At 39.6% G+C, this 14542-nt stretch overlaps 1 protein-coding gene across 1 annotated transcript in view; it reads right to left on the bottom strand.

Annotated features, from left to right (window-relative positions):
- Positions 1 to 13606, bottom strand: part of LOC120992034 (zinc finger protein 84-like) — a 124544-nt gene extending 110938 nt beyond the window's left edge. Inside the window, exon 1 of the mRNA XM_040420794.1 lies at positions 12817 to 13606. Within this exon, the coding sequence (XP_040276728.1) occupies positions 12817 to 13450 (634 nt within the window). The 5' untranslated portion in view covers positions 13451 to 13606. The remainder of the gene's footprint in view (positions 1 to 12816) is intronic.
- Positions 13607 to 14542: the final 936 nt, after the last annotated feature.

Raw genomic sequence — 14542 nt, 5'->3', positions numbered from 1 at the left:
CTCCCTGTAGAAACGCTCATTTGAAGGATAATTGGAAGGTTATTACTTTATGGTCACTATTTCCCAGGTGTCCCCCAACCTGCATATCTGTTGTTCTGTCAGGTCTATTGGTTAATACTAAGTCCAGTATGGCCACCCCTCTAGTTGGGTCCTGAACCAGTTGGGAAAGGTAATTGTCTTTGGGTATTGCCAAGAACCTGTTTCCTTTATGAGATGTACAGCTTTCAGTTTCCCAGTCTATATCTTGGTAGTTGAAGTCCCCCCATAATAACCACCTCATTATGATTTGCCACCTTGTCTATCTCGTTTAGTAGTAGATCTTCTGTGGACTTTGGTATATTAGTTGGTTTATAATAAACTCCTATTAGTAATTTTTTTTTTTTTTTGCCTCCATGTATTTCTACCCACAGTGACTCCACATGTTCATGTCCCTCACTTTTATCTTCTAGGACTATGGGCTTTAGACAGGACTTTACATAAAGGCAGACCCCTCCCCCTCTCCGGTTTTGACAATCGTTTCTAAACAGACTGTAACCTTGTACATTAACCGCCCAGTCATAGCTATCATCCTGCCATGTCTCAGTTATTCCCACTATGTCATAGTCCTCCTCACACATCACTAATTCCATTTCACCAGTTTTATTAGTCATGCTTCTGGCATTAGTATACATACAATTAAGAGGTTTATGTATAATTTTTACCCTACACCTTTCCTTCTGAACTGTTCTAGTCCCTCCTTCCATTCCTCCCCCAGTCCCACTATCTTGCCCCCGGTCTCTATCTACACTATCTGCCCATCCTATAATGCAGGCATGCTCAACCTGCGGCCCTCCAGCTGTTGCAAAACTACAACTTCCATCATTCCCTGACAGCCTACAACTATCATCCTACAGAAGGGCATTCTGGGAGTTGTAGTTTTACAACAGCTAGAGGGCCACAGGTTGAGCATCACTGCTATAATGTAATTACCCTCCCCAGTCCCTAGTTTAAACACTCCTCCAACCCTCTAGCCATCTTTCCCCCCAAAACAGCTGCCCCTTCCCCATTGAGATGCAGCCCATCCCTACGATAAAGCCTATAGCTGACAGCAAAGTCGGCCCAGTTCTCCTGGAACCCAAACCCCTCCAGGAGTTTTGACCAATTACAGCCAGCCTCACACACAGCCTGTGTGGGAAATTCCCTAGCAGGAGCTGCTGGAATCATTATTCACCAGAGAGAGAAGCTGAACAGACATTCACTCCACTAAGAACTGTGTTTCATGGAAGCAGAGAGGCCAAAATAGTTTTACCAATTGCAAACTACAAAGTTTACAATCCAAATTCAGATTCCATATTGCAATCCAAATTGCATACAACCATACCAGATCATACTCAACCAATCTGCAAATAGTTACTGCTAACTGCATACTGAAAATTGAGACCAAATTCAGCAAGTAGAACTATTAGTTATACCTCAGATATACCTCTCAGAGAGATCATAAAGTGCTTAACTTAAAGTGAGAGTACAGATACTCAAGAGAGAAATATATCCAACATTTTATGTTGAATGACAAGATTGAACAGTTGAACCACCATCTTATCCATACCGCCATTTTATGATACTTTATTTAACATGTGTTATGTACATGGACTATCTGCTACGGGGGCGGCAGTGTTGTATGAAGAAAAGTTAAAGTTAATAAAGAAGTTATTTCAAGCATTTGGTATGCTCTTTAAACTTACTGTTTCATAGAACGGCGCCATAGGAATTACAGAGTAATAGACAGTCTGGTTAGACTAAAAGTCAGAGATATCAGAATTCTTCTAATGCCACAGCGCAAAAGGCACTTCATAGTGCTGCGCCTGTCACAGTGGAACTATTACCCTCAGAGGGCGAAGCGATAGAGCTCCTCAACTTGCACAGTAAAGAGCGCATTAGAGCAGCGGAGCACCAGCATATACTGCCGCGCAGCAACTGTTCCCTGAGTGAGCAAACAAAGACACCTCGGCAGAGCTACCATAGAGGCCATAGAACGTGTGCATTAGTCAAACTGCAGCCGACTCTTAAAGTGGCAGAACAGCAAAGGCAAAATAGTCAGAGAAAGAGCGCCAACCCTCCTGCAATCCCTAGAGAGAAAGAGACGCATGGTGGGAGGCCAAAGTCCAGAGCTAGAGTGACCGCACCACTATCAACGGAGAGACCATGCACTGCAGCCAGCTAGTTTCACACCACTAGGCCCAAGTTCTGCAGCAGCGTATCCAAGCCAGCGCATCGCAAGTCAGCACAGAACATCGAAAGCAGCGTATCCAAGCCAGCGCATTGCAAACATTGCAAGTCTGCACAGAGCATTGCAAGTCAGCGCAGAGCATCGCATCATATCAAGAAAGGACACGTCTCTCTTAAGTTTGACATTTGTGCCTGCTCTTCAAAATAAGGTCAGAGCTTTCCTTTTATTACTTATCATTGCATATAGGCTTTGGCATAAAGAGACATTTTTCGTGTTCAGGAATAAAAGACAAAGGACAGTTTGTAATACACGGACTCTATTGCATTATAAGTGAAAATCATTTATTACCTGCATTTATCGCTGTTACATTTAAGGTGAAAGTCGTTTGTTTATGCATTTGTCAATATTGCATTTAAAGTGAAAGGCATCTTATTATTCGTATTGATTGTTATAGCATTGAAAGTAAAATGTCTGAACCTGATATTACTATGCCATTTTTAGAGGATGCAAAGATAGGCTAGAAGGTGAAGAGCAAGAGAACCTGTCTGCGTTAGAAGAGTCTGATGCAGCATTAGTCTTGCCTCAAAAAAATATAGCCCAAACAGATGAACTAAGACGTTCATCACGTGCCAGAAAACTTTGGAAAATTTGGAGCAAGAAGCAGCATTAAAAGGAAAAAAGTTTGCCAGAATGTATGAGAAGTGGAAATTATACATTAGAGGCATTTGTGTAAAGCTAAAACAATAAAGTATAAAAGGGAACTTGAGTGATATAGTAGAGATGGTAGAAGAATCTGAATCAGAGCTTATGGCAGAATATGTCAACTTGCGGTCGTTTACATTTACAACACCTTCCCAGGATATTGTAAGGAACATGGACACATGTACTGCGGTCACTAAAGATTTGGTAATGAGAGAACTATCATCTGCAGAAAACTATGATGAAGTTAAAACAAGAAGTAGAATGAATGAGCTTTTTATGAGAGACTATGCTAGGTCCTTAGGGGGAACCACAATCTCAAGTGTGACTTAATTCGCTAGCAGAGGTGCTACCCATATATCAGAGTCCTCAAATACTTCAGCCAAAAGAAAGGAATTAGCTGAACAACTTGCTGCCAAGAGAGCAAAAATTGAGATGAAATCTGCCATCGAGGCGCAGCGTCTACGGATAGCCGAAATAGAAGCTGAAAGGGATGCACAGTGCCATCAAATGGAAGCTGAAATAAAAAGTCTGGAAAGGCAGAAAGAAGTTAAGATTATGAAAGCAAGACTAAGAGTACACGAAGAGGACATGAATAGCAATCATAGGTCCAAATCTGTGCAAAGTGAAGAAGCAGACTCCTACTTTCCTCCATACTCCCAGGTGAATGGAAGGAAATCTCCAGCACTTAGTAAGGAAATAAGTCATGATCCTTTCATCCCTACTCAGAAAGACAAAGAGAGGCCTAGTCCAGTGTTAGGAAAAAGGTGTATGGATTTACACTCTCTCTCTACCGTAAAAGAAGAAGAAAGGGACTCATCTAATTTAGAAATAAGTGAGAAAATAGAACCGGATAATTCTATTCCTAGATGCCACGGCAATGCTCAGGAGAATGTTAAAACCATTGCCCCAGCAAGATCAAAGAGAACAGTCCTGGCTAGACTTCCCATTCCGGAACCTACTGTATTTTCAGGAGACGTACTGAAGTTCATAGAGTGGAAGGCAAGTTTTGACATGATCATTGGGCATCATTGCTTCAGTCCAGTCGACAAATTATTCTACCTTCAGAGATATGTTGGTAGGGAAGCAAAGAAAGTTCTTGAAGGTAACTTCTATAGAAAAGACAAAAGCCTACAAGCAAGCTTGGGAAAAATTAAATGCAAGATATTGTCATCCTTTCTTAGTACAAAGAGCTTTTAGAGAGAAATTGAATAACTGGCCTAAAATAGGTCCTAAAGAACACCTCAAACTCCAAAAGTATGGTGACTTCCTGCAAGCATGCAGCAATGCCACCCCACATGTTCAAGGTCTAGAAGTACTGAACGACTATCTAGAAAACCACAGGATGCTAGCCAAGCTACCTGAAGAAGTGGCTTCTAGATGCAATCACTTTGTGACTGAACAGTTAGATCTAGGCAAGAACTTCCCAAGTTTTAAAGAGTTCTCTGAGTTTGTTAATAAGGAAGCATGGATAGCATGTAATCCAGTAACATCATCTTACGTCTTAAAATTCTTAGAAGAAAGGCCGGCAAGAGAGATAAGACGTGCAAGAGCAAATAGCTTTGCAACCAACGCAGCAGCTAAAGGTCCAGATACCTACAAGAGCAAGTTCAAAGTCACTACTGGGATCAGTAGAGAGACAGAACTGACAAATCTTCAGACTGCCTTCAAGTTCTGTGGAGAAAACCACTCCATAAACACATGCCAACAATTGAAGGAGAAGTCCCCAGATAAAAAGAAAAGGTTTGTACTTGAGAACCAACTGTGTTTCGGTTGTCTAAGAAAAGGCCATGTTACTAAGGAGTGTAAGAAAAAGGCCACATGCAGCCTTTGCCAAGGTCGCCATCCTACCCCACTACATGAAGAACGTCCAAAGAAAGGTAAATCCTCAATACCTAAAGATACTGAGGAAGGAAATAAAGTATCTGTATTCTCTTGCAGAGTGAGGGAAGGAGAAAGCAATGGCACATCAATGGTTGTACCAGTTTGCATTTCAAATCCTTAAAGGAGGAACAAGGTATACGCCTATGCGCTACTGGATGCCCAGAGTGACGTCACCTTCATTGATCAAGAAATCTGCAAGAAATTACAAGTGGCTACAGAACCAGTGAAGCTCAAACTCACCACAATGACGGGGAGAGACACATTAGTCAACAGTCGAAGGACTGAGAGTTAGAGGACTTCATTCAAACTTCACATTAGATCTACTTATAAAAAAGACGATATACCTCTAGATCGAGATCGCATACCTACCTGTGAAACAGCCAATAAATGGGAGCACCTGTCATATCTCATGAAATGTCCCCGCTAAAGGAGTTTTGTGTTGGACTGTTGATAGGTTCCAATTTTCCCGAAGCCTTGGTACCATGAAAGGTAATCACAGGAGGAAAGGGTGTACCCTATGCTGTTTAAACTGATCTAGGGTAGGGTGTTGTTGGAAGAAAAACAGCAGATTGCAAACTTAAGACAGGTGACAGGATTGTGCCTTTTGCGCTGTCCAAGTGTTACCAACTGTAAGTCCAGCAAAAGTAATCAAGATCCTTGAATCCGACTTTGCAGATATAAGTTCTAAAGAAAAGAGTGTATACCAAGAAGACATAAAGTTTGTACACACTCTAGAAGAAAGTATTCAGCATAATCAACAAGGTCATCTTGAAATGCCCTTACCTTTTAGAGAGCGACCTCGTCTGCCAAATAACAGAAATCTTGCCCTAGCAAGATTGAAATGTTTGAAAAGGTTGGAAAGAGATCCAAAACTCAAGAATAAATATTTGAAATTCATGGAAGGCATCCTTGAAGAAGGACATGCAGAGAAAGTTAATAAACAACCTAAAGAAGTGTGGTACATCCCACATCAAGGTGTTTACCACTCAAAGAAACCAGATAAGATTAGAGTAGTATTTGATTGCTCAGCAAAGTACAATGGTGTTGCATTGAATGATCATCTACTAAAAGGACCAGATCTTACAAACACTCTGCCTGGAGTACTCTGTAGATTCAGAAAGTATCCCGCAGCAGTCATGTGTGACGTTGAAAAGATGTTCCACCAGTTTCATGTGAAAAATGAAGATAGAGACTTCCTGAGGTTTATATGGTGGGAGGACAGAGATACAGATTCAGAGCCAGCAGAATACAGAATGAAAGTACACTTGTTTGGAGCAGCATCATCTCCAGGTTGCGCCAATTATGGTATGAAGTACCTGGCCAATCAGAATGAAAAGGATTGCCCATCAGCAGCAAATTTTCTGAAGAAAAACTTTTAGGTAGATGATGGTCTTAAAAGTCTAGAGTCCACAGAATCTGCAATCAAACTAGTGAAAGAAAGCCAAGAGTTATGAGCAAGAGGAAACCTGCGCCTTCACAAATTCATCTCAAGCAACAAACAGAGAGGTACTGGAATCCATCAGTGACTCTGAACGAGCAGCAACAATGAAGAATGTAGATCTCAATTATGATCATCTTCCAGTTCAGAACGTACTTGGATTGGCATGGAATGTAGAGAACAACAAGTTCTTCTTTGAAGTATCTATTGAAGAGAAAGTTGCAACTAGACGAACCAGTCTTTCTGCAGTGGCTTCTATATTTGATCCATTGGGATTCTTGTCCCCAGTAATCCTCAGAGGAAAAGAAATACTGCAAGAATTATACAGACAGCAGTTGGGAGAGGATGAGCCCGTACCTGAAAATTTGAGGCCAAGGTAAGAGAGTTGGATAAGAGACTTGCAAAACTTGAGAGAAGTTCGGATACCCAGATGTATCTCATGATTTCAGAAAGTACAAGAAAATAGAACTTTATCATTTTTCAGATGCCAGTAGCTATGGTTATGGTCAGTGCACCTACATCAGAGTAATAGGAGAAGAAAAGATACACTGTGCCCTGGTTATGGGGAAAGCCAGAGTTGCACCTACCAGTATTCAGACAATACCAAGACTTGAACTGATAGCAGCCGTAGTTTCAGCATCAGTAAGCAAGTTTCTGAAATTGGAATTGAAAATAGATGAAGAATATTTTTGGACAGACTCACAAGTTGTCTTAGGATACATAAACAACGAAGTTTGAAGATTCCATATCTTTATGGCCAACAGAGTTAAGAAAATTCGGGAAATAACAAATCCAGAACATTGGCATCACATTGCCACAGAGCATAACCCAGCAGATCATGCTGCAAGAGGCCTGAATGTAACTGAATTGAAAATTTCAAATTGGTTCACAGGTCCAGAGTTCCTTTGGGAAAAGGAAATCACGCCCAGTAAAGGTTACACAGACTTGTCTATGGGTGATCCAGAAGTAAAAGTTGTACAAACATTGAGCACTGCTGCCAAGTGTCAAGATGACATACTTGAAAGAATAGCCAGATGTTTAAAATGGAATACAGTCATAAATGTAGTAGCTCGAATTCAATGTTTGGCAAAGGTAATCAGAAAGAAGGAATCATTGAATGTAGAAAAAAGACTGAAAGCTGAAGGAACAGTCATAAGACTCATTCAACAGAGATTCTACAGTGAAGAGTTGAAGAGACTTAGTCAAGAACCCAAAAGGCTTCCAAACAACCACCCATTGTACAAGCTTAATCTTGTTCTGAAGGTGGGAGGGAGACTGGAAAATGCATTGTTACCTAGCAGAGTGAAGCATCCAGCAATTCTACCCCAAAACTCAACTTTCACAAGATTGATTATTGATCACTACCACAACATATCCTTGCATCAAGGAAGAAGCTTTACCCAAAGCTATTTGAGAGAAGTTGGTTACTGGATAGTGAAAGGAAGCAAAGTTATAGCAAAGTATATAGGTAAATGTGTAGTCTGCAGAAAGGCACGTAGACATACAGAAGAGCAAAGAATGGCAGATTTACCAGCAGATTGTGTAAACCCATCACCACCATTTCTTTATAGCGGAATGGGTTGTTTTGGCCTATTCATCACTAAACAGAACCGCAAGGAGTACAAGAGATATGGACTAATATTTATATTTCTAAGCTCCAGAGCAATTCTCCTGGAAATGTTAAAAGATATGTCAACTGACGCATTCATCAACGCCTTAACCACTTGCCATCTGGGCCATTTGCCCCCTTCCTGACCAGGCCAAATTTTGCAAAACTGACATATCTCACTTTATGTGGTAATAACTTTGGAACGCCTTTATTTATCCAAGTCATTCAGAGATTGTTTTCTCGTGACACATTGTACTTCATGATAGTCATAAATTTGAGTCAAAATATTTCACCTTTATTTATGAAAAAATCCCAAATTTACCCAAAAATTGGAAAAATTCGCAATTTTCTAAATTTCTATTTCTCTGCTTTTAAAACAGAAAGTGATACCTCATAAAATATTTATTATTTAACATTCCCCATATGTCTACTTTATGTTGGCATCATTTTGGAAATGTCATTTTATTTTTTTAGGACGTTAGAAGGCTTAGAAGTTTAGAAGCAATTCTTCAAATTTATAAGAAAATTGCCAAAACCCACTTTTTAAGGACCAGTTCAGGTATGAAGTCACTTTGTGGGGCCTACATAGTGGATACCCCCATAAATGACCCCATTGTAGAAACTACACCCCTCAAGGTATTCAAAACCGATTTTACAAACTTTGTTAACCCTTTAGGCGTTCCACAAGAATTAAAGGAAAATGGAGATCAAATTTTTAAATTTCACTTTTTTGGCAGATTTTCCATTTTAATCAATTTTTTTCTTTAACACATCGATGGTTAACAGCCAAACAAAACTCAATATTTATTACCCAGATTCTGCGGTTTACAGAAACACCCCACATGTGGTCATAAACTGCTGTATGGGCACACAGCATGGCGCAGAAGAAAAGGAACTCCACATGGTTTTTAGATGCCATGTCCCATTTGAAGCCCCCTTATGCACCCTTACAGTAGAAACTCCCAAGAAGTGACCCCATTTTGGAAACTAGGGGATAAGGTGCCAGTTTTATTAGTACTATTTTTGGGTACATATGATTTTTTGATCATTCATTATAAAACTTTATGGGGCAAGGTGACCAAAAAATTGGTTGTTTTAGCACAGTTTCTATTTATTTATTTTTACAGCGTTCACCTGAGGGGTTCAGTCAAGTGACATTTTTATAGAGCAGATTGTTACGGACGTGGCGATACCTAATATGTATACTTTTTCTCATTTATTAAAGTTTTACACAATAATAGCATTTTTGAAACAAAAAAATTCTGTTTTAATGTGTCCATGTTCTGAGAGCTATAGTTTTTTTATTTTTTGAGAGATTTTCTTATGTAGGGGCTCATTTTTTGCGGGATGAGGTGACGGTTTTATTGGTACTATTTTGTGGGACATACGCATTTTTGATCACTTGGTGTTGCACCTTTTGTGATGCAAGGTGACAAAAATTGCTTGTTTTGACACAGTTTTTTTTTTTTTTTTTTACGGTGTTCACCCGAGGGGTTAGGTCATGTGATATTTTTATAGAGCTGGTTTTTACGGACGCGGCAATACCTAATATGTATACTTTTTTTTATTTGTTTCACTTTAACACAATAATAGCATTTTTGAAACCAAAAAAATGATGTTTTAGTGTCTCCATGTTCTAAGAGCTATAGTTTTTTTTATTTTTTGAGAGATTTTCTTATGTAAGGGCTCATTTTTTGCGGGATGAGGTGACGGTTTTATTGGTACTATTTTGTGGGACATACGCGTTTTTGATCACTTGGTGTTGCACCTTTTGTGATGCAAGGTGACAAAAATTGCTTGTTTTGACAGTTTTTTTTTTTTTTTTTTTACGGTGTTCACCCGAGGGGTTAGGTCATGTGATATTTTTATAGAGCTGGTTTTTACGGACGCGGCAATACCAAATATGTCTATTTTATTTTATTTTTTCTATTTTTGATCTTTTTGGTTTTATTCCTTACTTGGGAACTTTTTTTTTTTTTTACATGTGAAACTTTATTCGTCCCCCATAAGGTCATACAAGACCTCTGGGGGACATTTACTTCACTTTTTCTTTTTTTTTTCACTGTTGATTTCTCCTGTAACTGGGGCTGACATAGTAGCCCCAGTTACAGGACAAATGCACCCCTAGAGAGGCTGTACAGCAGCAATCCTGCGCTGTACAGCCTCACAGCAGGGCTGATCAAGGTCTCTGAGAGACCTCACACAGCCCCTGCACTCTCCGGTCACGGCGGTCACATGACCGCCGGGCCGGAACAGGAAGCGCACAGCGCTTCCTGCTCTGCAGACACAGCGCTCGGTGAGCGCTGTGTCTGCAGCGATCGTGAAGGCAGGGACACCTGGGAACTGTCCCTGCCTTGTCTTAGGGTTGCCCTGCTGTCACTGACAGCGGGCAACCCGATCAGCAGCTGCACGATTAGCGTGCAGCTGCTATTTCTGACAGGACGTTCTAAAACGTGCTGTCAGAAATAGACGTCCACCCATAGGACGTTTATAGTCTATGGGCGGACGTGAAGCGGTTAAGATGTTTCATAAGCATTAGAGGTACCGTCAGAGAACTTAGATCTGACCAAGGATCTAATTTTGTCGGAGCAAAGAATGAATTGAAGAAATCTCTAAAAGAGATTGATAAAGAAATAGTAACTGGGTATTTGTTAGAGAAACAGTGTGATTTTCATATAAATGCTTCACATGCAAGCCATACAGGAGTAGTTTGGGAAAGACAAATCAGAACTGTGAGAAATGTGTTAAGTGTTGAAAAAGAACGCCGGAAGAATAGATGATGCTTCACTTAGGACCCTATTCTATGAAGTAATGTCTATTGTTAACAGTCGCCCACTTACAGTTGATAACATCAACGACCCTTTAACTCCCAATCATCTACTTCACCTTAAGTTGGATTACATACAGCCACCACCTGGCAAGTTCACCAACGAGGATTTATATGCTAAAAGGAGACGGCGAAGAGTTAAATATCTATCAGATCAGTTTTGGAATAGATGGAGGAAAGAGTATTTAGCCAATCTTATGCTAAGAAGTAAATGGCAAACACCCTGAAGAAATGTCCAAGTTGGTGACATAGTGTTTGTGAAAGAAGAAGATTTACCTAGAAGTCAATGGAAATTGGCCAAAGTTCTAGAAGTTCAAAAGGATGAAGTTAGACTAGTAAGAAGAGTGTTGTTACAAATAGGAGACTCAAGTTAGAACCTCCTATACAGAAGTTAGTTGTTCTACTTGAGAGTGATAAAAGACACTTGGAAGTTGAGAACCTGATGGAAAATTCCTCAAATTCATGTTCAAGTCCTACCACTAAGAACATAGAATCATAGGTAATTTTGGTGGGAGTGTAGCTGGCCAGCTAAGACCTGTCCTAGGTTGCTAGTATAGCTTATATGTGTATATAGCTAATCCTGCTAATAATCTTAAAATAGTTCCTATGTTTATGTGTTAAAGACAAAAGCAGAGTTATTTACTGTGACATCATGTTTTGGATATCATATAACTGTTATATTTTGTGTTCACAGAAGCAGAAAAAGATAATATGCCTTTAAGATAAATTTTGTAATGTAAGGTAAGCTCAATGACACAGCAGAAACAACAGAAAGCATAGTGTTAATCTGTTGTTGCTGGGCAGAAGTCTAGACCAATCACAGCCAGCTTCTCACATATCAAGAGTTTTCACCAATCACAGCCAGCCTCACACACAGCCTGTCTGGGAATTCCCCTGGCAGGAGCTGCTAGAATCATTATTCACCAGAGACAGGAGCTGAAGAGACATTCACTCCACTGAAAGCTGTGTTTTTATGGAAGCAGAGAGGCCAAAATAGGTATTTAAAACAGTTATATGATGTTCCTACTGTTTATATAGTGATTAGAACTGTATACTGAACCAGTTATATGTGTGTTTACTTACAGTTCCACCAAATAGCGATTGCTAGCATACAGTTGCAAATTACATCCAATTGCAAACTACAAAGTTCACAATCCAAATTCCATATTGCAATCCAAATTGCATACAGCCATACCAGATCATACTCAACCAAACTGCAAATAGTTACTGCCAACTGCATACTGCAAATTGTGACCAAACTCAGCAAGTACAACTATTAGTTAGACCTCAGATATACCTCGCAGAGAGATCATAAAGTGATTAAATAACCTAAAGTGAGAGTACAGATACTCAAGAGAGAAATATATCCATTTTATGTTGAATGACAAGATTGAACAGTTGAACCACCATCTTATGCATACTGCCATTTTGTGATATCTTTTCAACACGTGTTTTGTACATGGACTATCTGCTGCGGAGGCCGCAGTGTTATATGAAGAAAAGTTGAAGTTAATAAAGAAGTTATTTCAAGCATTTGGTGTGCTCTTTAAACCTACTGTTTCCATAGAACGCTGCTAGAGGAATTACAGAGTAATAGACAGTCTGGTGGTCTGGTTAGACTAAGATTCAGATATATGGGAATTCTACTAATGCCACAGCGCAAAAGGCACTTCATAGTGCTGCGCCTGCCACACATACGGCTATGTAAATGGCAAAATAAAAAAGTCCTGGAAAGGCAGGGAGTAAAAAACAAAAATGTGAAAAACCCTCGGGGCTGAAAGGGTTAACTGTAAGCTTTAAAATATAAGTCATGAACTGAATATATGTCTTCCTAAACAGGATTTATCAGATGTTTTATAGAAGCCATGACATCAATTAAGCTTTTATAGCCTAATATACAACCTGAAATGAAAAACGTGTCTATGACCCAGTGCTATATTGTGGCCATATGGCTTCTCTTTTGTGTGCCTTCACTAACGACCCCTAATTATGGCTTTAGAAACAAAAACATTTTTCTCATTCTGAATGCAGCTTCTCTCACATGTGATTCCTCTTATGTTTTAGAAGACTTGATTTATCCGTAAAAAGTTTCCCACATTCTGAACATTAATACAGCTTTTCCCCTGTGTGACTTCTCTCATGTGTACCAAGATTTACTTTCTGGGTAAAGCATTTACCACATTTTGAACACGAATATGGTTTCTCTCCTGTGTGACATCTCTCATGTATAACGAGAATTGATTTCCGTGTAAAACATTTCCCACATTCTGAACATGAATACGGCTTTTCCACAGTGTGACTTCTCTTATGTGTAACAAGATTGTATTTATATGTAAAACATTTCCCACATTCTGAACATGAATATGGTTTCTCTCCTGTGTGACTTCTCTCATGTCTAACAAGATATGATTTCTCTATAAAACATTTCCCACATTCTGAACATGAATACGGCTTTTCCCCAGTGTGACTTCTCTCATGTGTAACAAGATTGAATTTCTGTGTAAAACATTTCCCACATTCTGAACATGAATACGGCTTTTCCCCAGTGTGACTTCTCTCATGTGTAACAAGATTGCATTTATGTGTAAAACATTTCCCACATTCTGAACATGAATATGGTTTCTCTCCTGTGTGACTTCTCTCATGTCTAACAAGATGTGATTTCTCTGTAAAACATTTGCCACATTCTGAACATGAATACGGCTTTTCCCCAGTGTGAATTCTCTCATGTTTAACAAGATTTGATTTCCTTGTGAAACATTTCTCACATTCTGAACATGAATACATTTTCTCTCCTTTGTGACGTCTTCGGTGTGTAGAAAGTCCTGAGCTGTTTGTGGATTCTTTACCACAATGAAACCTTTTAATACTTTTCCGACTTGTACTTGCGGTAACAATCTGTGATTGGTCCAGAGAAGGTTCCTCATAATTAGGAGGATTATATGACAGATCTGTAATGTGAAGTCCTGGATGTACATTAAGGGTAATGAGGTTTTCTCCTGAAGAGCGCTGCATTATATCTTTATCCAGTGGTAACATGACATTTTCACATTTCTCACTGGGATTTTCTGTTAAGATAAAAATGAAAATTAGTTTTAAATTTTTTTATTTTTTTTTGCAAACTACAGAGTAAACAAACTTATAACATTCCAATTAGGCTGGAAGTTGATCCAGCAGGAAGGAGAAGTGTTCATTCAGTTGGAATCCATTCCTGACTTTGGTCAAAAAACTGCACTTGTGATCCCAGCCTTACAAAGCTTCTATAACTTCCTGACAAAGTCCAGGATTCTGGTTTACACCAGGTCATGACTTTTATTATATACAGTAAATAATGACTTAACAAAACAAAAAAAAATTGAAAAGCCTGACCATGTCTGGAAACGAGCCCTGCTCTCTGCCAACACATTTTGCATTTCAACATCAACTAGACATCATTTGAATAAAACAAGGAGCATCATGGTTGGAGCTGGTGAAGGGGACATCATGGTTTGGAGCTGGTGAAAGGGGACATCATGATTGTAGCTGGTGAAGGGGACATCATGGTTTAGAGTTGCTTTGCTGCCTCATGGTCTGGACACCCTGCAACCATTGGGTAAACAACTGGGCAGATTTACTAATCCTGTTTAAAACGTACAGAGTAAATCTAGAGATGCTCCACATTTATCACAGGAGCTTGGGCTGGAGGACAGATCTGCTGCACAGCTCCACAAGTCTGTCTACCTCTATACCACTCAGTGGTTGGCTTTTCTGTCACAATGGAGCATCGAAAGCCCCGCCCCTGCAGAACCTGCCTGTTGTTTCTATATGTGGAACCTTAAAATCCCCCCTTTTTGGACAGATTATAAGAGCAGCACAGATCAGTCACTGGTTATCTACCAG

The sequence above is a fragment of the Bufo bufo genome, chromosome 2 (assembly GCF_905171765.1).
Source record: "Bufo bufo chromosome 2, aBufBuf1.1, whole genome shotgun sequence".
In the NCBI taxonomy this organism is placed as follows: Eukaryota; Metazoa; Chordata; class Amphibia; order Anura; family Bufonidae; genus Bufo; species Bufo bufo.
This window is presented reverse-complemented; position numbering and strand designations above follow the sequence as displayed.